This window comes from Gopherus flavomarginatus, chromosome 15 (genome assembly GCF_025201925.1).
Source record: "Gopherus flavomarginatus isolate rGopFla2 chromosome 15, rGopFla2.mat.asm, whole genome shotgun sequence".
NCBI classification, from domain to species: Eukaryota; Metazoa; Chordata; order Testudines; family Testudinidae; genus Gopherus; species Gopherus flavomarginatus.
In genome coordinates this window covers 22,349,975-22,375,256 of record NC_066631.1, presented here as the reverse complement: position 1 = coordinate 22,375,256, position 25,282 = coordinate 22,349,975, and the positions used below count along the sequence as shown (strand labels likewise).

Below are 25,282 nucleotides of genomic sequence, written 5' to 3'. Positions count from 1 at the left end.
AGAGGTGATGAGCACCCACAACTTCCACTGACTTCACTGGGAGCTGCAGATGCTCAGTACTTTTGAAAAGTGCACCTGATATATTTAAGTACCTAAATTTACAGGATTAAAGTTTGAATTTTGGCCTAAGTAACTTGCCCAATGTCACACAGTGAAGTCTATGGCAGAACCAGAAATAGAACCAGATCTCCTGGCTCCCAATCACATTGCTCAATTACAGAGCACTCTTGCCTCCATCGAATTTCATCTGTTTCCTCCATTCTAGCCACATCTCTCGTACATATTAGTTAGCATACACATATACAGATTGGTAAACTCTGCCTTTTTCCTCTAACAGCACAGATACCTAGTTCTCTCTCTTAGAATTCCATATAAAACATCCAAATCTCTGGAAACAGAATCCTGGTGAAAAAAAAGTTCTCTTTTAAATTTGATCCATTCCCATTTCCCCTCTGCATCAAGAAACTCTGCATTGTTTAAGCCAAATAAGTACAGTGAAACAAGACAGAATACAGGTGTTTGGGGCATGGAAGTTCATTTTCACAAAAGATTCTGAGACTTTATTTAGTTCCAAATAGGAACAACTCCTCAAAAGTCTGAAATTCTCCACAAAGGAAAATTCCCTCAAAAAAGTTTGTTTTGGATAGCTCAAAACCTTTCATTTAGGCAAAATATAAATGTTTCATTTTGATTTTGGCTTTTTCAAGTTGGTGGTATGTGATCACATTTAAATACAATCCAAAACAAAAAAATCCAAAATTGAAAAGTCATTTCAAAATGGAAAAATTGAAATGTTTCATCCCAGAAATATCAAAATAGGATATTTCAACATTGTCAGAACTTCCCCCGCCACACTTTTTTTTTCTTCAAAACAAATTCTGGCAAAATTGACCTGATTCTGTGAAGCATTTCAATTCCGATGGAACTGCATATTCCCACTGAATATGGTTCCATCCAAGTTTCTCCAACCTGCTCTAGACAAAACATGAATATTAACAAAACAAGATTAATAGATTTTAAGTCCAGAAGGACTATTATAACCATCTAGTCTGACCTCCTGCATAAGACAGGTCATACCATTTCATCCAGTGATTACTGCAGCAAGCTTCTAGTTGATCTAGAACGTAAGAGTCACAGTTCTTTCAATTCAATGCAACTGACTTTTCCATTTATATCATCATCTCCTAAATATGCTGCAAGACTATCACCATGTAAAATGAGTTGTTATCTTGGTAGACTGGGAAAAAAGCATGTACTTGAGCTAGTGAGAGAGGTGAAAACTCCCCGGGGGGTGGGGGGGGGAGAAGGTTTGCTTCCAAATGTACCAGTAAATATCACACATTTAAACAATCATCCTGGGAGAGAAAAATACAATTGAGAGACTTCACACTTTGAGTGCTTATCTCAACCCACTTCAACAAATACTTTCAATTTCTTAATCCTAGCGTTGCTTTGTTTAGAACAAAGGAATCTCCATACTGGAGCACACAAGTCTAGGCTTTACAAATGGCTTGTTTCTCCATACTGTAATGTACAAAGGAGAAAGTTACTGCATCCTTCAGGGGAATGACCTCTCTTTATTCCCAGCCTCTAACTGCAGGTACCTCTGGCAGGGCTGATGAACTGAGGAAAGAACAGTGGAGGTGGATTTAGTCAGGTAACCAAGGGAGACAGTTGTTCCCGTACAGCAGAAACAGACAGCCAACAATGCAATGACGTAACACAAATTTACTTTTTAATTTAAATAAACACAGCGTGATCTTTTGGAAAACTGGGGTAGCTACAGCATCAGGTGCTGTTTGAGTTCTTGCTTTCCATGATGTTTTCATGCTAACCCCTCTGATGCTTGTAGCAAAGCTTATGCATCTTACTTCTTGTGAATCCACCATGAAAATGTTATAGTCTGATCAGAGGACAGTGGATCCTAAGAAAAAGAAGATGATGCAGCAAGATGGCATTTTTCCAAATTATTAAATGGGGCTGCGGTTTCTTTTCGCTTTATGCTGTCGTTCAGCACAAACCTTCCACTGCCATCTGTGTATGAAATGGTGACAATTATACATCAGTGCAACAACATGCCACATACCTGAGGCATGTCTGCCACAGGGAGTTTAAGTTATACCCAGATCATGATGGAATCGCAGGAGATTGCTGGAGCTACAGTGTTCCCCATAAACCACTTTCTCATCACACACAGTGCACCACAAAACTCACTGTTCTACATGGCTCTTCCAAATGCTCAGTTAAAATACACTTCTACCCCGATAGAACGCGACCTGATATAACATGAATTCGAATATAACCCAGTAAAGTAGCGCTCCGGAGGGGGGAAAGGCTGTGCACTCCAGCAGATCAAAGCAAGTTCGATATAACACAGTTTCACCTGTAACGCGGTAAGAGTTTTTGGCTCCGAGGACAGCGTTATATCGGGGTAGAAGTGTACAATAGGAACCACAAGTAACACATTCAAAAGAAAAGGGAACAAAACAGGCTATGGAAACATGGCATCCCATCACTTACAGTGTTGGGCAGGTAATACTTCTGTACAGATACCATCAGCATTTATATAACACTTTATACTGATTTTTCCCATGGTTAATATTAATAATGCTTTGAAGATCAGAGAGGTTAAGCGACTCGACCAAGGCCACAGAGGGAGAGCAGAGATAAGAACTCAGTTGCTCGCGACTCCTGACTTAGGGCTTAGCCACTAGTCCTAGTTCACAGGCCAACCCAAAGCCCCAGTTCATACTTCTGTGTCATTGTTACACTTTATGCCTTTCCCTCCCACCCAGCCACTGCTGCCCCCAGCCTCCTCACACTTTCAAGGAAATTTTAACCTTTCCAGCACATAAAAAACAGAGCGTACTCTTTATGGGCCATTTCTTTAACAAAATCAATGTTGGCTCCCCAGAAATTTCATGTTTAACTATTTTAAACTGTCTGCTGTGTGAAAAGTAATTGCTATGGGAAATAAGGAGGATACCTTTCTGTCTGTATTTAGCAGCTGTATCCCCTGGAGTCCATTTCTTCTGTCAGTCCAAATCACACCCAAGGAACTTCCTAGACCTTTAACATAGTTCTTTTGAACCAAACTTTATTGAGACAGAATTAGTAATTTTTGACTTGTAATTGCTTTCCCTGGATGTTTTCTCTCATTTTTGACCTGTACATCCTATATATTCCATCTGTTCAAGCCTTGACTTCCAGTCCACTGGAGCAAAAGCAATGGTAAAAACGTTTTTTTGCCAGCCGCCCTTGGCCTTGCATTATAAATACGGATGCCAAGTCCTGTTGCCACTCAAGACAAGTTTCCAAAAACACATGACTGTGTTTCAAAACACAGAACAAAAAATGCAATCATCACATATTGTTGCTTGCAGCGTTGTTCTAGTTGTGCTGGTCATAGGATATTAGAGAGACAAGATAGATGAGGTAAAATCTTTTATTGGACCAACTTCTGTTCATGAAAGAGAGAAGTTTTGAGCTATATGGAACTCTTTTTCAGGTCTGGAAAGGTACTTGGAGTGTCACAGCTAAATACAAGGTGGAACAGATTGTTTAGCACAAGTAGATAACATATTTTAAGAGACAACAGATACAGAACCTGCAGACACGTTGCCACTGCTCCAGTGACCAATCTCCCTGACAGCACACCTTTCAAGGTCCATGGGTCCTATACATGCCCATCATACCAACATGTGATGTACCACATCCAGAGCACTAAACACCCCAGTAACAACGATGTGCGTGAAACCAATCACTATGTTCTTGAATGAACTTACACAGAAAAATACTCAAAGACAAATCACTATATCACCCCGGGGCATATACTTCTCACAAAATGATCACTCCATATCTGACCTTTCAGTTTTTGTCCTCAAATTAAATCTACATAATAATACCTTCAAAAGGCAAGCCTAGGAGCTTCAATGCATAACTTTGCTAGACACTAAAAAATATGGTCTTAATAAAGCCACTGGATTTATGGCTTATTACAACAATCTGTAACCCCTTCTTCATCCTATGACTGCAGGGGTGTTAACAGACGACTTCACCTTGAATCGTCCCTGAGAAGAAGACGTCTGTGTAGCTCAGAAGCTTGTCTTTTTCACCATCAGAAGCTGATCCAATTAAAGATATTATCTCACCCACCTTATCTTCTCATATCTCAGCCAGCTCCACAGAAGGGGGAAATGTCTGTTCCAGCAATGTATATATTTCCTTTATTACAGAGTGCAATATTATGTTATGATCAGGGGAGGAGCCCAATGTGATACAGCAGCAGACAGATGCAGTGCCCTGCGTTATGATTTGTACTATAGTCGTGCAAAGAGACCCTGTTCCACTGGGTGCTGTACACACACATAACAACAGCCCCTGCCTTGATGAGTTTACAACCCAAGCAGACATCACACATCATTAATGGGAGGAAGGATTTATTGTTATCCCCATTTTACAGATGGGGAGCTGAGATACAGTGACTGAGGACCTGGAGGCACTACACATGCTTTACTGGTGTAGCTATATACCAGGAGAGCCCTCTAGCATAGATGCAGCTTGTGATGACCCAAGGTGTTTTTTTTTTGTCAGCATAGTTACACCGCCTCCCCGAATGACATCCTCCTATGCTGATAAAAACAGTCTTCTGTCGCCATAGCTACGACTACACCGGGGGTTTTGACAGCATAGCTATGTTGCAAGTGGGTAGGCTTTTGTCCACCCCTGACCAAAATAGCTATGCTGACAAAACTCTGCAGCACACACCTGTCCTAACTGACTTGCTGTCTGGGCCTAGGGCCTTAAACTCAGATCTATGCGGGTGCTGGTAGTCATCACCCTCCTCCAATCTTTCACCCAGCATCTCACAGACAGCAGCTGGGACCAGGGCTCATGAAGTCAGACCGGGGCACAAGCCCCGCCCCTACACTCTGATTCGGAGAGCTCCAAGGCTCCTAATTGGGCCTGAACCCTTATTTAAGCCAGAAGATGCAAGAGGAAGTTGGATGAACAACTGAGCTCCATCCTGCCACAGACGGGTGTTTTCCTGTTACTGCTCTCTGATACTGTCACCCAATTCTGGCCTCAGTAATCTGACTCTACCCGCTCCCGATACCTGTCTCTATATCCTGGCCTTCTGGTCAGATTTGGTCTGATTCCTGATGTTACAACCTGCCCTGATTGCTAGTAATTGACTCCTGGATCCTTGCCCACCTATGCCCTGGCCCTGACACTTGCCCAAGGTCACACAGGAAACCTGTGGAACAGTTGGGTACTAAACCTAAATCCCTTTGTCAGAGGCCTGGGCTACACTAGTGGGGGGGTTTCAAACTAAGATACGCAACTTTAACGACGCTATTCATGTAGCTGAAGTCAAAGTATCTTAGTTCGAATTACCTGGCTGTCCTCACGGCGGCGAGTCAACTGCCGTGCCTCCCCCGTCGACTCTGCTTACTTCTCCTGCCAAGGTGGAGTACAGGCGCCAATCAGCAGATCGATTTATCGTGTCCAGATGAGAAGCAATAAATCAATTCCCGATACATCGAACACGACCCGCCGATCCTAAGTACCCTAAGTCCACTGCCTGAACCACAACAGCATCCTTCTTGGAACTTACTGCATTAAAGCTGGATTCACCATCTCTGTGCTCGCCTGCAAAGGGATTTTTTGCCCTGGCCAGTCTCCTCCCCACAAAGTCACAACTAATTCTTTCTCACTAGTCTCCTCCCACTTTGCACAGGACTAGCCCAAGGATTCTGGGGTGGGTTAGTGAAATTCTCTGGAATACACCCCTAACTGTCATTGATTTTACATACAAATTGCTTCGTGTGTGCAAGCACAATTGATTGTTAGGTCACCACAGCCTCGAGCTGCACAAGTGGAGCCCAGCTGCTTGTTTCATTCAATCTCAGCAATTGGGTTTTATCGTTTTAGACTGTCACCGCTGCCTTTGCAAAAAAACTAGGAATTTCTCTCCCCCTCCCCCAAAAACTGACATTTTCCTTTATATTCCTAGTTTCCCCCAAATAAGCTGAGCAGAAGACAGCCGTGGGTTTTGGAAGGCATAACCCCAGCTCGAGTAGCCAGCTCTAGAAAATCTCATTGGTTACAACATGGGATCTTGAAACACATACCTCCGCTACACTGAGTTACCTTTCCACTTGAAAAAATCTGACGCCATGTGATGAGCTTTGTTATGCAGCCCTGCATTTTTTCGAATTCCCATATTTGACGACAGCCACATGATTTCATTCAGAACAGTGAAAAAAATTCTCACAACTTGTTCCTCCTCTCGCTCTGCTAACAACTTTTGTTTGTTCATATTGCGAGGCTCAGAGGTATATTTTCAGTTCAGCCATCTGCACCCATCTCTTGTTACTGTTAATGGAGTTATAAAACAAAACCGAATTTGGTTTTATAGGGCGCCTACCATACACGTGACACTCTACCAAGTAACATTTCACCACAGTGAACAGAAATGCAGCAGCAATTTTATGCAAACAACAAATAGTCAGAGTTTTGACAGGGAGGGAGAAGGGTGGAACAGCCCCTACCACTGCTAGCAAAACTTTGGCCATAAGTGGGTCTCGGCTGAGAAGGGAAACTTGCACAGGGCTTCCCCTTCACTGGCTGCTTTCCCCTGTCAAGATGTACAGGGCAAGCCAACTGGTGTACCATACACTCTGCTTGGACAGAGCTACTGAGACTGCATGTCTCCTTCCAGCAAGCAGATACTATAACTGCAGGGTAGCGGAGTATTGAAAAAGGCAAACGAGATGCCCAACTCCCCTGGAATTGGTTGCAGTAATAGGCCTCAATAGCTTTTCACTTTTATTGCTGAGGGTGTAGCCATCTTCATGAAAAAATGCCAAGTATGGAATATCCTAAATACATCTCTTCGGAGGGATCTTTGGCCAGGACGATCTTCTACTCTTTTTTCATGGCATTAAGAGAACTTTAATTTGCAGCTGCACCGAAAGGCACCTTGATTAAATGTATCATCTGGAGAAACCATTTGGCAACCCCACCCCTCCCCTGCAGTACACTGTGTATCGTCACTGTGGAAGAGTCCCAGAGTTGTTGCCAGTGGAGTAGGGGGGGTTAGACCCCAGTAACACTGTGAACCTGAGAATTAACAGTTGACCCACACCTATAGATGATGTGCAACTGAGCAAAAAGAACATCTTTCCCCCCGAACGTAGCTCTGGTTCTGGTTCATGGATGTGGTTGGCTGCCATATTCTGAACACAAGTATTGCCATCCCAAACAATCAGGAAGTTGGCTTAAAAATAACAAATATCTTTATTTGCCTTCTGATTATTGAGCCAATCAGGTTTCACGTTTTCCCCTATCAGCACTGAGGGCTAGAACCTGACTTTTCCTTTTCAAATGAAAGATGAAATTCTAAAATGATCACATGACTCTGGGAGCTGGCACTGTAAGAAAAAAAACCAAAACATCAAATATCTTAAAACTTGCAATAAAAAAAAATTCACAAGAGTTGGTGACACTGGAGAATTAGAACTCTACTGTGGTCTGGCTACAGTGTTTAAGCCAGATCCTCCACTGGTGGAAACCAACATAGCTACATTGACTTCAGTGGAGCTACAATGCCAGCTGAGGATATGGCCCATTATTTATCTTGTTCTTCAAGTAACAGTGTGACAAGTTATAAAAGGAAATATCTTGTTAGAAAGTAGAAAGGGAACAGTGCATGCTGCATGGGCGGGTAGGTCCATTTTCATGGAAATTAACATGCCATTATGTGCACACAGTCAATGGATCTTAACTTGGGTCCTTGTTAACAGCCTCATAAAATGTTTCCTAATTTTTGGTTCCATCTTTCTAAAGAACCATATATGCACATGAGTGGCCAACCTGGCACCATTGCAGTTTAATTGAAAGGGAGAGAGAACAGCTGCGCTGTTTTGTAGAAACTTTTTTTTTTAATTAAAAGTTTTTGAAAACTTAATTTTCACAGATCGTAAACTAATTTCAAGATGGGTAAACACTAAGCATGTCATTTGGGTTTCATCAAAACACAGCGCTTGGGCAATAAAACGGAACTGTTCGTCCATGCAATTCTGTCAGGTTGACTTTCATTGTTACAGGAACACTTTTGTTCAGAACCATGAGTCAAACTCTGGGCTTGTGTAGATGAACGGTCAGTGCATGGCAAGCTGGAGTGTAAATCTACAGCGCACTAGCACGCTGTGTTGTCCACGTGGACGCTGCTACTGCACGCCAAAACCTCCCTAATGCACTTTGATCGACTGCGGAGTAGGTCGGAGTGCACTAGGGGACTGTTAGTGCCCAGCAACAGGGTTGACATGGACAGTCAGTCCAAGGCAAGCTAGTGCACTGTAGACTTTCACCCCAGTTTGCCCCACACTCTCACTGTTCATTGAGATAAGCTCTCTGAATCATAGCAGACTTTCTCTCTGGATTTATACTGGTGTAACTGAGCACAGGATTTGCTCATCTATGTTATTTAAAATTGTAAAATTGTCTTCTTTGTGTTCCTCATAATTTATTAAAGCTATCAGAATTTTTTAAAATAATAAACCAATGTGCTTTTCACTATTTAAGCTGCAACTTTCTATTCTGCACTTCACTCAGTTTGGATAACCTTGTTTCTAGTCGTTTTCATTTCCTCATTCTTATGCACTAATCTGACAGTGCAGCCTAAAGCTCTCAAGTGTAGCAGGATCTGCTTTTCAACCTCAGTAAGGGACAGGAATGCTGCATCCGTCTGGGCCTCTTCCACGCTGACTGAGAGTTGTTTGGCAATGGGCCAGGCACCAGCTGAATTCTGAGATACAGCAGGTAGGATTATGGCAGTCAAACCCCCTTCCTCTCAATTCCTCTGGCCTCCAGGAGGTATCCCACAATACACTGTAAAAACTGACCAGAACAATGAGAGCCTGGAAGCCAGTGCAAGGCACTCAGGGATACCAACCTGCAATCACCGGAGTACGGTGGCTGGAAGACATGAATTCCATTCTGTGAAAAACTTTGAGATTTTGACATTTGTTTCCATTCTGATGTGGAATAAAACCAAGACTTAATATGAAAAATGTTAATGAAAAACAGAAAGATTCCCACTTCAGAATCAATAGCCCACTGGTTAAGGGTATTCAGCTAGGATGTGGAGACCCAAATTCAAGACCAGGGACTTGAACCTAGGGCTCCCACACATCCCTGGTGAGTGCTCTAAACACTGGAGCTACTGGCTATGCTGAAATGGGTCTCTCTTGATTTTGACCAGAAATTCCATCCTGGACAGAAACCTTCCCTGAAAGATTCATCAAAACCAATACATTACTAACCAGTTTTTCCAACAAAAAGTTCATCAAAAAGTTCCCAACTAGCTCCACCTTCACCATGATCTCATTTACAAAGTGCAGCCACAACAGCTGGAACAGTTAAGTGCTGTGTAGCTGTACAAGCGTTGAGTGGCTGCTTTTACTATTCATGGCTTTATACTTCAGACCCATGTATGCAAGACCTGACTTTGATCCTGTATCGCCACAAAACAGCATGATATGGTTGCAAAGTAGTCAAAAAGAGCATGCATCTGGGGCAAGGCAGGCCAAGAGTTCAAATGCTCATTTAGATCATAAGTGAAACAGTGTGATCAGGTTTCACAGCCAGAGCAAACCTTTTCCGTCTCTCACAACAAAATGAACTTGTCTGTCTTCGTTCATATTCAGGTTGCTTAGACAGGTTAATTTTTTGCCGCTCCATGTACTTTGCAGGACAGGTGCAGAAGCCCAGAAATGTCCAACGGCTGATATGCTGGGTCTTGTTGCTGTTCCCTGTAAACTCTGAAGCTTAATGATGACAATTTAATGTCAAAATTGTTAAATATTTCACTGCTGATATTTTTAAAGCAGAAATGTCTAGCTACATTTGAATTGTGGCGAGAGTTTGGGTGAAATATGGCCATCCTTTTTCCCTAATCATGGACAATAAATTCATAGATTTTAAAGGTAAGAAGGGACTGTTATGAATGTCTGGTCTGACCTCTTGCATAAACACAGGCCAAACAACCTCATCCAGTAATTTCTTCATCAAGCCCCTCATTTATGTTAGAGCTATAGGAGTGGAGAAGGACCGGTATCCTTCTCCTGAAGATCCTGCCGCCACTACCACTGCAAAGAGAAGATTTTCCAAACATAATCAAAAGCAGTGGAAGCAGAGCTATAGCTGTGTACAATTGGGGAGTCAAAGGGAGAAAACTAGGGGACTATTGGAGGGTCACAGGCTAGAATGAGGTTTTGCAAAAGGTCTGGTTGTGCATCCACACCATACGGTCCATTTGCAGTTCACATGTCAGTAGCCAGGGTTCTGGTGCACAGGCAGAACGGCATGTGGAAAACTGGCTTGGGTCTGTTACTCATCCCTCACTCTTACACATCTTGCATTCACTCACAAGTTTGGTTTTTTTTATCATATCATCCAATACAAATTGTGCATTTATTACAACCTAAGCGCTCCACCACCTGATCTGGGATTGAAAGGGACATGGTCATTCCTGCTGAATTTCACTCTTGCTGGATCTTATTCCACTATGTTGAGCTATTTTTCATTGACTGTTCCCAGTGCTGGGTGTCAACAGCCACTCCTGCTTCCCCCTGCTCCTCCCCAACCTATGGAACTAAGGATTAATGGTTGCAGCCTTAACACTAAAACAACAAGGAGTCTGGTGGCACCTTGAAGACTAACAGATTTATGTGGGCATAAGCTTTTGTGGGTAAAAAATGGATACATCTGAAGAAGTGGGTTTTTATTACCCACGAAAGCTTATGCCCACATAAATCTGTTAGTCTTTAAGGTGCCACTGGACACCTGGTTGTTTTGTGGATACAGACTAACACGGCTATCCCCTGATAATTGACAGCTTTAACACTGACATTTGTGCCTTAATGTTTCCAGAGTGGGCAGGAGCCCTTTCTGAAGCTCACAGATTTGTATTTCTGCAAACCACGACAGATTTCAAAATTTCAGTGATTTGAAAACAATTCGTTTTGGAGGAAAACACCGTGACGGTTTCTATTACTCGCACGCAAGACTGTGCATTCTGAAATCAGAATAGGCTGCTAGACTGCAAATTACCAGTACTGTAACTGGCAAAGTGCAAGGCAGGGTCATGCAATATAATGGTATACTAGACTGACATGTCAGGTCCTATTTTATGATAGGAAATCTTACTTCCGTCACAGGGCAGAGTTTGAGAGAGAGATTTAAATTGCCCTGCCATTAATGTCTTTTAACTCATAGATCCTTGGCATTAAGAATATCAGCAAAATGAATGCTAAGAGGGTGTGTATATATGCCTGCACGTATTCTACTGCAGCCTTGTATGCAAATCTTTGATAGCACCACAAATGTTCGAGACGGAAGAGACCTATTAAACCATGCCATCCACCTCCTGGGGACCAAAGGAGGATTGTTTTTTGTTGCAGTGTCCAGTCTAGTTTTAAACAGCCCAAGTGACTAGGCTTCCCCCACGATTACACGGCCTAACACAGCTCAATATCAGGAAGATGTTCATAACATGCAGCCTAAATTCACCATGAGTTTTGGAGCATGCCATCTCACCCTTCACATGTCTGAACACTCAGGGTAGGATTTTCAAAGCTGCATGAGGGAACCGAATGCCCTACAGGGCCGATCCAGTCCAAAAGGAATTGGACACCAAAACCCCAGGCATCTTTGTAAATCTTTGCTTCCGTTCTCCCTTCTCCTCCCCAAAATTACATTACAAATAGAAAAATGCCTATGCTAAATATTATTACGCTGCTTCAATGGGTAACCACAGATGGTGAAATTCATCCCTGTGCAGAGGGCGAGCACCAAGCACTATTCCCCACTCAACATCTGGGGTTACACTAGTCCTTGACACAGGGTGACTCTCCTCAGAAGTACTGAATAGACCTCAACATTTGTCCTTTCTTAGCACTTCTCTAGTGGTTGCTTGCTGACCTATGCCATAAGACTTATACAAACAGCAGCTCCCCAGACTCTGAGTTAGCTACGTGTATTTCACTGAGGGGCAAAGGGGGAACTTAGATACTACAGTGATGACAGAGGAATTAAAAAAATAAATTAGAGCTATGGTAGCTAAATTAGAGACAGACAGGCAGAGATGCTTCAGAAACACAATTTAACAATTTTGCTACTACAGCAAGCCTTTCTTTAAAGTAGCACTAGCTGGAAAAACCTCAACAGGACCATTTTTCAAAGGAAATACAGTTTCATCAAAAGCGCAATGCTTCAGAAGTCAACATGATTTTGGCCAAAAAAAAAAATCCACAAAATTCTAATAATGCCAAAATATCCCATTTTGATATTTTTATTTTGAAATGATTTTTCTTTTTCTAATTTTGTATTTTATATATTATAAAATGAAACACAAAATCAAGCATTTCGAATCAATGCTAACAATTTTTCCCCAGAATTCTGAAGTTTTTGCATTTCATTCATATGAAAAATGAAGCCAGATTTCAAATACCTTTATGAATTATCATCCTCTGGCCAGCTCTACTTTTTAATGATCACAGTTAAGTAGCATATAAGTGCTTCAATATGAACTTTTCAGGCCCAAAAGTCTCAATGTAAACACCATTAAGAAAAGTGGTTGTATTTATTCTCCTTTAGACTGAAAAGGTCTATACTCTTTATAATGAAACCAACTTTCAAGCAGTGTAGTAATTTCCATGCATGTCTGAAATCATGTTCTCCTAAGATCACAAGTACACAAATAACTTGAGATGACTGGGCAATGAATTACTGTCTGTAAAGAAAACAGACGGAGTTTGTAAACAGCTCACAGATTAGATATCTGCCCAAGATCCAGACTGCTGCCTTTCTGACTCAAGAAAAAACAAGAAAAGATGTTTTCAACAGATACTAGGTATTGCATGTCCTAGTCCAGCGGTTCTCAAAGTGGGGGTTGGGACCCCTCAAGGGATCGCAAGGTTATTACATGGGGGGTCACGAGCAGTCAGCCTCCACACAAAACCGCACTTTGCAGCCCCCATTTATAATGGTGTTAAATATATAAACAAGTGTTTTTAATTTATAAGGGGGAGGTCGCACTCAGAGGCTTGCTTTGTGAAAGAGGTCACCAATATAAAAGTTTGAGAACCACTGTCCTAGACACACTTACCAAACCAGCTTTAACCAGCACATCCAAAGCAGAAAGCAATTTTACAGTAAGTGTTAGACAGCAGAAGCCACCTAGCTCACCCAGTCCGTATTTTGCACACTTCGAGAAGGAAAATAATCTCATTTGGTGGCAGAAAAATAACACGCCCTGTCCTCCACTCTCACCAGTTTTACACTGGCGCTACGCCATTGACTTCAGTGGAATTAAGCCTGCATAACTGAATGAAGAATCAGGTCCAATATTTCCTCACTTTGGGAGATCAGGATCCATTTCTGCCTTGTGCTGGTTTATAATTAAGATTTCTAAGAAGCTGAGGTGGCTTTAGCCAGAGAATTTGGGGTTCAAATTAATACAACCGGCAGAGAATGGAGGGGTTTTTTTACCTCAACTCAGAAATCACTGTGGAATGTCTGCCTAAGATATTTGTTACATTGGACAGAAAACTGCTTGCCAAGAGGGCAGTATCCTCTCTTTTGGAGGCACAGTGCTTGAATGTTCCCTGAACCTGTTTGCTGCAGCTCATCTCTACAGCGTGCCCAGAAAGACATATCACAGAGCACAGTCGTAGCTATTCAGTCTCAGAAGTCTAGACTACAGACTATGACATTTACCTCCAACACTCAGAGAAGTGACATCACTCATTGGTAGGGAATAATAGACAAAAATTAGCTCTGTGCATTTCTCTTCCATGGTAGTACAAGCTATTGGTATAGAGAGAGTGACAAGCCTGAAACTAGAGAATCCACTGGAGAGAATGTCACTTGCATGTAGTGTGAATTTACTGTCCACTGATGCCTAGTGGTTAACTCCCTGATGCACTGTAAGCACTCCAAGCTTGCTACAGTATGGCCTGAAATCCTGGGCTGCCAAAGAAGCAACCAAGTACAACAGAGCGGTGGTGCACTGCAAGGTACAGTTTTCATTAAAACTAAGGAACTTCTCACTTGGGTTGAAAGGAAAAAAATATTTTATTTATTTTCATCATGGGATGTTTGAGATTCCTAAAAGAAAACATTAAACAATCTAATAGGGTTTACACGCTAGGCCGGGTGCAGGGCATGTAGTCATTTTAACAAGAGGCTCTAATGACAGAGCAAGTTATGTCTAGGGCAGTGATACTCAGACCTCAGTGATTCAGAAGTCAAATTAGCGATCAACATTACCCAAAAGAGCCACAGTAATGTGAATTGTTTAATTTACTATTTATTTATTTTTTCCTCACAGCAAAATGACTGATCAAGTATTCTACAATTGGCTGATAACATACTTAAAGCATCCTGATTGTTAATTATTAAATCACACAGTGTTTTAATATCATGTGCTGCAAAGAGCCACAGGAGGCAAAGAGCCATTTGCGTCTCTCAGGCCTCAGTCTGAGGCCTGGTCTACACTGCAGGGGAGAATCAATCTAAGATACGCAACTTCAGCTACAAGAATAGCGTCGCTGAAGTCGACATATCTTAGATCGACTTAGAATCACTTACTTTGCATCCTTGTGGCGCGGGATCGACGGCCACCACTCCCCCGTCGACTCTGCTTCCACCTCTCGACCTGGTAGAGTTCTGGAGTTGATGGGGAGTGCGTTGGGGGATCGATTTATCGCATCTAGATGAGAAGCGGTACATCGATCCCTGATAGATCGATCGCTACCCGCGGATCCGGCGGGTAGTGTAGACATACCCTGAGTATCACTGCTCTAGGAGCTCTGCAAGATCCAGGTCAGGGGAAAATTTGCAGTTTCTCCTACTGCCAAGTAAATGGCTCTCAAATGTCCCATTTGCACTTTCAGAAGTTTCTCAAAGGCAGCTAGCCTCTTGTTCACAGACTGTTCCTCAGCCAGGTCACTCTATATTTGACTGGATAATAGAAAAGGAAGAAGGAAACATTTGCTAGATTGAATCAAATGAGCAACACTGCTTAAATATCATCTACAAAGCAGCAATTGTTGGAAAGCTACCATCAATTACCCTTGCAAAAGAGACTTCCAGTACAACAAAAGCCAACAACAGCAAAAACAAAAACCCCTGCCATCTGATTTTCAGTTTAACAGAGGAATTTAGAAAGAACTTACCTCAGTGTGAACTGGTCCTCCGTTGAATTTTTATTAAGAGACACAAGAAAAGTCAAAATATCACCTTGTTTGACAGTCTTTGGTATATATTGGATGGCGATATTGTTATCCAACCTCATTTCACTTAAGGAAGGGCCAGCATATGTCTGGTAAAGGAAAACACTTCCAATTCTCTGCAAAGGAGGTACTGATTCATCAATATCGTTGCCTCCCAGTCTGATCCCATTACTTTTCCTTACATCCTCTTTAGTGCACTCCCCAGTCTCATCCCCCGGCTGGATAGTGTAGTAAAGTTCCACAGGGCTCCCTTCAGACTGATCTGTCGCTTTCTTGCGGCCGGACACCACCGTGGGGGGGTTAAACCAGCTCGGCAGGAGTTCCAGCTCAGCCAAGCACAATCCCAGATCCCCCTTCAGCCTGCAGCTGCCTCGGACTTCCCTTGTCTCGCGGAAGGCAAACACCCGCAGGCAAGGCAGCCTCTCCGTGGTACTGTAGTCATCCCAGTCCCTGCCCACAATGTAGAACAGGATCTGGACTTTGGGCTTGCTCAGGTAAATTTTGTCACTCATGATATAGGCTTTGAGTTTCCAATTAAAGGAAAACTTGTTGGTGGATCCAAATGGATTTGAAGACAACATTAGGTCCTGCGGCACTATTTGTTCAACAGAAAAGGGTCCATAGCTGGCATTTAATACAGGTGGCCTCTTGGATTTATAGATTAGGAAGGACTCCACCCGGGATTGCAAACTAGAGTTCCTCATGATATCCTGGTTGGCTTCCTTAAGAAAGAAGGAAACGTCCGCATTGTGGATATGATAGCTCACAGGCAGATAAGTTGGCAGCAAAGAAAATCTCTGTATACTCTCCAGGATGCCTCGACTCTCGGTCACTGTTGAAAGGAAAGGAGAGTTTAGAAGTTCAAAATGCTAAAGAAAATTTGGAAACACATTCAGCATCAGGATGCGATCTGATGCAATCTGAGCCCATGTCACAACATTACTCTCATGGGAACCTGGAATATTTGGAAAAGCAGACAGAAAGTAAGTGACCTGCTTCCACTTCTGTTTCAGCGTTCTCAATTATATCAGGTACATAGAAATATCCTACAATTATTCCTCAAATTGTTGAATAAAGAGAGTTAGTGGGAGTAGTACAATAGCGATGCTTAGATATCCCGGCCAAGACTAGACCCTGTTTTGCAAGGCATGGTACATACACATGGTAAGAGACAGTCCCTACAAGAAGTTACAGACTGAATAGTCAAGGCAAACAAAGGGGAAGCAAAACCAGAGAGATGAAGAGATTTTCCAAAGGTCAAACAGCATGCTAGAGGCAGAGGTTGGAATAGGCCAGGGAGACCCATCCAGTGTCCTGTCTACTGGATCACACTGTCTCTCCTGTTTATTACATACATGTACTTTGAAATATTTGTGTGAATTTAGTCCAACCTTGCACCTCTGGGACTGAAGCCCTTTATTTATGCCTGACGGATTAGTGTTTTGCCTCTACTGCCCATCGCTGCAGAATCTAAGGATGGGAATTCCCAAAGCGTTTTGCACTAGCTTAACTTTGCTTATCTAGGAGCCAGTGGGAGTATTACAAGCACTCTCACTACAGAGTGCCTTATGACGATCCTAAAGGGACCTTCCCTCAGGCATCATTAAGCCAAGGTGCTAGTAATGATAATGGCTACAGAAACTTTAGCCTCTAGGAAGCTGACGTGAATCCATCCCAGGCTGGTAGTGACCAGGTGACTGTTGTTTTATGGCCTATAAGGGTATGTTAATGTAGCATTTTGGAGTGAGACTCCCAGCCCAGGTTGACAGACTTGGGCTAGCAGGCTTGCGATAGCGATCTACAAAAAATAACTCTACAGACAGTGCTTTGAAGTTGCAGCTTGGGCTGGAGCTCATGCTCTGAAGCTTAAAGAGGGGACTGGGCTTCAGAGCCCAAGATCCAACTAGAACAGCAATTTTAAAGCACTGTCTAAAGAGCTAATTGTAGAGCACTGGCCCAGTGTTTCTCAAACTGGGGTCGCCACTTGTGTAGGGAAAGCCCCTGCAGGCCAGGCCGGTTTGTTTACCTGCCCCATCCGCAGGTCCAGCCGATCACAGCTCCCACTGGCAGCAGTTCGTTGCTCAGGGCCAATGGGGGCTGCTGAAAGCGGCGTGGGCCGAGGGACGTACTGGCCATCGCTTCCTGCAGCCCCCATTGGCCTGGAGCAGTGAATCGCGGCCAGAGGGAGCCGCGATCGGTCAGACCTGCGGACGGGGCAGGTAAACAAACCAACCCGCCAGGGGCTTTCCCTGAGCAAGCGGCGACCCCAGTTTGAGAAACACTGCTCTAGCCCCTGTCCATCGATCCATGTTGGGAAGTTCTCTGTATACACACGCTGAGATGGATTCTTTATCCAGGTCCTAATGGACAACTATCCATATCACAGAGAGCACCACTACTGGCATCCTCCTTGGAAGTCCTAGCAGAGAGTATTAGAAATGAATGGACCTGGAGACTCAGATACCCTCTCATTCCTACGGATATGGATTGGGGGGTGGAGGGGCACACAGAGGCCTTGCCACGAGTAGGGCAAATGGAGGCCAATGGTACAAAAGGAAGCAGACACACACAACCCCCGGCACATGGTCACGTGCTGGAGGAGGTTACAGACACTCCCTGAAATAGATGGGGATTGGAGGGTGACACCCAGGGAATGGAGAAGTGCAAGGGCTCCTGGTGTATGCAATGTGCTCAGCCTATGGCTGCAACAAAGTGTGTAACCCTTTAGCGAATTTAACCCTCATAATACCCCAGGGAGGCAGGGGAGTACAATGATATTCATTCTACAGGCAGGGAGCAGAGACACTAAATGACATGCCCAAGTGTCACAGGCAACCTGTGACAAAGCAGGGAACTAAAGCTGGATCTTCAGAGGCCCAGGTTAGCACCCTAAGCCCTCGGCCAGTCGTTCCTCCTCTACAGAGCTTGGGGTCAAAGTACTCAGATGTCAGCCATAATAATGGCTAAAAAGAGTGAGTGCCCTAGAACTATTCCCCTGAATGATGCCATGAGGGGGAAAACAACCCACATTCACAGGAGTCTGAAAAACTTAACTGGCAAAAGCCCCCAGAGTGCACCGTGGGGATAAAAGTCTTTTTATTAATGGTGCGGTTACATTCTTGTGTACTCTGTTGCCAGCAGGGTTTATGACATCCCTTTGTGCTGTTTATGTTTGTGTTAAAGGCCTGCATAATTAAACACTAAAAGGTTGAGAAAAGATCAGCCCGCCGATACAACCCATGTAAACAGCACTGGGGCTTAGAGTCACCAGAAAGCCCCTGCAGATCACAGGCCTACTTTGACAAGGAAATAACCTGGAATGCTGAATTGCCTCTCCAAACATCTCCTCACTGATGCCCTGAGGGGTTGGAAGACCTGGCAGCCTACCATTTCAACTGCGCATTGAAAGAAGTACCCAGAACTCTGCTAGGCTAGCGACCCTGATTTCAAAGTTCTACAGCCCTGGCCCCCATAAAATGTAACTACACTACCGTACTCGGTCGTGGTTTGGACCATTAGTATAGAATACCACAGACATTTGTTTTTATACAGGGACACAGCGGTGCTGTTGTCCCCAATTCTTGGGGTGTCATAGTTTAAAAAGCCAGAAGAGGCCACTGTGGTCATCTATTCTGATCTTCTGCATACAACAGGTCACAGGACTTCCCTGAATTAATTCCTGTTTGAACAAGAGCATATCTTTGTGGGGGAGGGGTAAATTCATTCTTGCTTCAAAATTGCCAGTGATGGAGAATACACCACAACCCATGGTAAGTTGTTCCAATGATTAGTTACCCTGACTGTTAAAATGTACATCTTTTATATCTAGTCTGATTTTGTCTAGTTTCAACTTCCATGTCTAGAATCAACTTCCATGAACGACCTTGAACAACGACTCTGCAGTCAGCGCAGATGTCTATCGGTGCTATAGCTGTCATACTAGTTAAAGAAGCATTTATAGGGGCTCCCAGTGACCAGTGCTGAGCACCAGAGTCTTGTGTATAAAGCATGAGGGTTGCTAAGTATTTGACTCTGCAAGAACTCAATATTCTCGTGTTGGGTATCACCCGAAAATCATGAAATTTTAAAAAATAAATAAATCTAGAGAGTTTTTTCATTTGCCTTCAGATTTTAATGGTTCCCATTTTAAAGCTTTTCTCTATAACCTTGAGGGCTTGAAACTTATTTTTTTTAAACAGAGGAAGTTGAGATTCTTGTGTAAATCACATGACTCCAGGAGCTGGGAATTTAAGAAAAACACCACCAAATAGCAAAAGACTTGTGATAAAATCACAAGAGTTGGCAGCATTGCTCTCTGGTTCTGAGTCTCTTCTCACTTACACCAGTGTAAATCTAGAGTAACCTCCCTGAAGTCAATAGGCCTGATTCTGATCTCTCTTACACTGATGCAACTCCACTGACTTTAATGGTGCCACTTCCAGATTTACACTGGTGCAAGTGATATTACTATCTGGCCTAATGGAGTTCCAACCATTGTCAAACCACTCTATGTGAGAGAAGAAGAATTCATGCTACATCCATAATGAAGAATCGCTACACAAAACACGTGATCTTTAACCCTAGAGTGAAATTCACCCCCTAACACTATGCCTAAGCACCACTTATGTCCCATTTAAATCTCTCTTGTTAGGGATTATGCGGTTCTTAAGCGGTTAGTAAGCTTTGGTGTGGCTTTCTGCACAGAGGTGAATATCACCCCTAGAGATACCTCCCCACAATATGACAGTGTATCTAGCAGGGACCTGCAGGAGTCAGTCCTGTGTCCAGTACTGTTCCATTTTTTCATTAATGACTTGGATAATGGAGTAGAGAGTATGCTTACAAACAGGGGCGGCTCTAGGGATTTTGCGGCCCAAGCACGGCAGGCAGGCTGCCTTCGGTGGCTTGTCTGCAGAGGGTCCGCTGGTCCTGTGGCTTCGGTGGACCTCCCGCAGGACTGAAGCCGCGGGACCAGCGGACCCTCCACAGGCACGCCTGCAGGAGGTCCACCAAAGTCACGGGACCAGCGGACCCTCCGCAGGCAAGCCGCCAAAGGCAGCCTGTCTGCCACCCTCGCAACGACTGGCAGAGTGCCCCCCACGGCTTGCCGCCCCAAGCACACGCTTGGCGTACTGGGGCCTGGAGCCGCCCCTGCTTACAAAACGTGCAGATGACAGCTGGGAGGGGTTGCAAGCACTTTGGAAGATAGGATTGGAATTCAAAATGACCTTGGAAAATTGGAGCATTTGTCTGAATTCAACAAAATGAAATTCAATAAAGATAAGTGCAAAGTACTTAAGTTAGGAAGGAAAAATCAAATATACAACTTCAAAATGTAGAATAACTGGCTAGATGGTTACAAGTCAACAATGTGACGAAGTTGTGACAAGGCTAATAACATTCTGGGGTGTATTAATAGGAGCCCTGTATGTTAGACACCGGAGATAATTGTACTGCTCTATTTGGTACTGGAGAGGCCTCAGCTGGAGTACTGTGCCCAGTTCTGGACACCAAACTTTAAGAAAGCTGCGGACAAATCAGAGAGTCCAGAGGAGAGCAACAAAAATGATGAAAGATTAGAAAACGTGACCTATAAGGAAAGGTTAAAAAACAGGACATGTTTAGTCTGAGAAAAGAAGACTGCAGGGTAGGGGTAACCTGATAACAGTCTTTAAATGTGTTACGTGCTATTATAAAGAGGAATGTGATCAGTTGTTCTCCGCTCCACTAAAGTCAAGACAAGAAAGAATGAGCTTAATCTGCAGCAAGGAGGATTTAGGTTAGGAGATTAGGAAAAAAATTCCAACTTCAAGGGTAGTTAATTTCTGGAATAAGCTTCCAAGGGAGGCTGTGGAATCCCCATCACTGGATGTTTTTAAGAACGGGTTGGACAAACACCCGTCGGGGATGCTCTAGGTTTACTGGGTCCTGTGCCTAAGCGCACAGGGGTGGATTTGACGATTTCTTGAGGTCTCTTTCAGCCCTATAGTTCTATAATCATCATTTACATTAAAACCCCCTTGTATCTCTCTGGCAATGAAAAGAGGCCTTACAGTGAATGTAAATAGAATTTACACTCATTTTAAAGCCCTTTTTCATTGCCAGAGCGGTATAAGGGGGCCTTAGCGTAAATGACCATCAGAACCTATGGTATTTACTTGCTGTTGCTTAACCCTCCCTGAGCCAAGAACTACATTAGTGTCACTGAACAATGTAGGCTGTGTGCCACTGGGCACTAAAAGAACATTTTCAATGACAGTGAGCTTCTCTTAGTGCCAGATATCTATCTTAACTGTGCTGTCGAGCAATTACCTGAGGCAGGCTATCATATTAAGCAATAAGCTCTCCATCCTTTCTAGGAACTGTCAGTCCTGAAGAGCAAAGACACACACCGTTAAACAATAATATGAGTGGCAAATACCGTCCAGCTTTTCCTGTTTGAACATCTGACCTTCGTACTCAAGGACGCACACCTTAATTGAGCCATAAATTGCATATTCTTCTGAGGCAACCTCAGATCCTTATACTTATTCACAAGAGCAACAAGGGGTCAACATGCATGTCATTCAAAGAGAACCAATTTCCAAAGCTTTATTCCACAAATGCTTTATTACTCTTCACTTGGCTTGCCATCTGACCTAAATATTTATTGTCTGGACAAGTATTGAGTTGACCTGAACTGATGTTAGTTACTCTGAGCCACCAAAATACCAATTACATTCAGCAATTCACGGCAAAAGGCTAAAATAGGCTCATTATCCTGAAGCCCCCGGGGAAGGAGTTATTAGTACCTAAGAACACAGATTCCACGTCAGAAATGTCCAACAGCTGCAACTTGGAAAACACCTCCCAACTTGAAAAATAAACATGACACAAATGCAGTGGGAGCGTTTTGCATTTTATTAAGAAAAAAAAATCGATATGGTCGTAGTATCATGGCAGTGAAATTATGGTTATGGCTGACAAGCATTTCCAGTCTCGATGCCACAGGACCCACCCCTGAAGGGGTGCCCTCAGTGCAATAGCTGTTAGCAACAGGGGCAGTGGGTGTGACGCCGTGTGGATCCGCTGGCCACTGACCTGCTGGTGGGCAATAGGAGGATCGCAAAGGCCAGGGAGGCTGCTGAAGTCATGACTGTCTGATGTCACGTCACCGTTATGAGAGAATCATAAAGAGACAGTCTTTTGATTAAGGCACTGGGCTGGGACTCAGGAGATCTGAGAGTTCAATTCCTGGTGCTGCCATAGATTCCTTGGGTAAGTTACTTAACCCCTCTGTGCCACTGCTCCCTATCTGTAAAATGGGGATAATACTTCCTTTCTCCCCACTTTTGTCTGTCTTGTCTGTTCAGATTGCAGGCACTTCTGAAAAGGGTTGTATCTTACTATGGGTTTGTGCAGCACCAAGCCTTGATCTCAGCCGAAGCATCTAGGGCCTACTGTAATACAAACAAACCGTAATTAGTGAGAGAATCCTGTACTTGCATATGAGGTAATTTAGTACCTGATTTTCCAGCAACAGTGCACCATTCTAACCATTCTAGATGACCACATTATGGGCTGTTACACAATAAAAAATGAGGCCAAGAGTCTAGTACATTATGATGTTTACAAAGAATAAACATAACGGGTGGTAATAGATACCACTTTATCCTCACTAATTCAGGAGCGAATATACTTTATGAGAGAGAATATTTCCTGCATATATTGAAAGTAATTAACAAAATATTAGTTGGCCAATCTCCCAACATCCCTGTCAAGTAGGTAACATGATCTCTAGTTTACTTATGAGGAAACTGAGGCAGAGATGTTAAGAGATTTGCATATAGCCACAGAGAGCAGCACTGTCAGAGCTCGCATTAGAACTCACCAGTCCCTTGTCCTGCACTAGGATTGCTCAGTTCTGAGTGCACGTGTTCCTGGGTCAATGTATGGAAGGAAACTATACCTCCCTGTAGCTCTCTCTCTCCCTCTCCAGCAGCCTCAAGTGAATTTTGCACAGGTCAGTGCACAGTTCTATTCTGACAGGAAATTGTGGTGATGCCATCTAAATAAAAGCAATATTCACATTCAGTCACTAGACAGCTGCAATATTTAGATCCAATGTCTGAATACTCTAGTCCAGGAGTGTTTGGCGACAGGGCCTTGATTCAGGCCTGTCTCCGATGTACACACCTACCCAAAACGGAATCATTAAAACATGTTCCAGAGACCCCACCATGGCTTTTTCATAATTCCAGTGCTGTGCGCAGTGCTGGGGTCTGTCTTAATGAGCCTGGTTGCCAGTTTTACAGTGACTTCCCGGCAGGGAAGTGAAGACTGTTGACATGGTTTGTGACAGAGAAAGTGCTAATCAGCAGAAATAATCAGCCTGGGAGAAGCTGGCAACTATCACTGTAGTTTTAAAGCAGGTTTTATTCTTTATTAGAAGAAACTGTGTAGAGAAGATGTTGGTATGTTTCATATTAATCCAATGTTATAATTAACAAAAAGCATTTGCCTGATACATTATGGAGCCTGCCTCAACCCTGCTCTGATTGTCTCCAGATACTCACAGGCGATCAATTGCTGAGCAGCACTTCCATTTTCACAAAACAGGTCACCAGCCTAGCTTCTTGTTTCATCATCATCATTAATCATTTCTGTTATGTTTAATGGTATTTTATGATCCGTGCCTAGCAGCTGGGATCATGCACTTTCCAGCCCTGCCAGTGCACACCTAAGCAGGAGAAGCCGGCTGCATGGAGCCGGGCTCGCTCTCCACTCAGCCAATGTTGTACGGGGGGCCGGCAGGGCTTGGGACTACACCTCTCACAGCACTGGGGAAAGGAGGAGGGGGCCTGCAAGAGCCCCTCTCAGCACAGAGGGGGATGGGGGGGAAGGGAGACAAGGAGCGCTCAGCCTTTGCAGAGTCTTCACTAGGAAAAAAAGGTTTGTTCTGAACTCAAATGAGCTAACATGAGATTAAATCATAGTGAGGACAAGGGCAGTTTGTAGCTTTAGCAGGTGGATTTAAGCTCAAGGATCCCCAACATCTGACTGGGGTCAATTCATGCAAAAACTACAAAAGCAAAGAGCCCTCCCTAGGGACAGGGGAAACTGCTGGGTGAGCAGAATAACTGAGAGCCAAGGGTGGGCGAATGATCAGCTGGGAGGTGTGAACTAGGGGGGAAGGAGCGTCAAATGAAGAGGAAATGGGGCAGGGAACAGGGGGTTGTGGGAAAGGAGAGATGGGGTAATACTTATCATTCTAGAATCCCCCTCCCCCACTACTGCCCCCCCTCGAAGAATGAAATTAAAGCCCTATTTAAAAACAAACACACACACACACACACACACACACACAGATAAGTTCTGCCTGACAAGCTATGACAGTTTACAGGGCATACCACTATCGCATACCATCCTGTAAACTGCAGCAGTGCTAAAAGATCGGGGTCCTATGATCCCTCTGCAGGCAGAGCTCCCACCGATGTCTGGGCTGGAATGGAGGGAGGTGAGGGGAGACCTTTACTTGCTGGCAATGAGATGAAGAGACACCCAAGTCTTTTATATAGAGTAAATTGCAGTTTCTCTTCAAGTGGCAGCATAGACACTCCCCACCCGTCTTCATGTCTTTCAGCCTTCATCTGTCTTTCTGCACTCACTGAGTGAACAAGTGAAGCTATTACAGACCCTTGGCCAGGTAATCCGCAATATGATCTCAGACAATTTTACCCGGCTTTGCAGCCAAACTAGTTCCTATGCCTGAAAGCTAAGGGGAAGGTTTCACTGCTGTCCTGCCCTTATGAGAAATCTGTTCTGCAGCTCTGCTCCTTGGACCCCCAGCCCATCAGACTATTCCTCCAGCTAGGGCGCCATTTATACACCACATGTTCCATTTGCACCACTCCTAACTGCCTGACGAAGAACCATTCAACACAGCCAAGCACTAAGGATGCAACTTGGAGCGAGCACGTCAGTGAATGCTCAGAGTGTTC

At 43.8% G+C, this 25,282-nt stretch overlaps 1 protein-coding gene across 2 annotated transcripts in view; it reads right to left on the bottom strand.

Annotated features, from left to right (window-relative positions):
• Positions 1–25,282, bottom strand: part of LOC127034557 (transmembrane protein 132D-like) — a 410,372-nt gene that overhangs the window by 287,760 nt on the left and 97,330 nt on the right. For both annotated transcript variants that reach the window (XM_050923488.1, XM_050923487.1), the window contains one exon: positions 15,246–16,134. In XM_050923488.1, the coding sequence (XP_050779445.1) occupies positions 15,246–16,134 (889 nt within the window). The remainder of the gene's footprint in view (positions 1–15,245; positions 16,135–25,282) is intronic.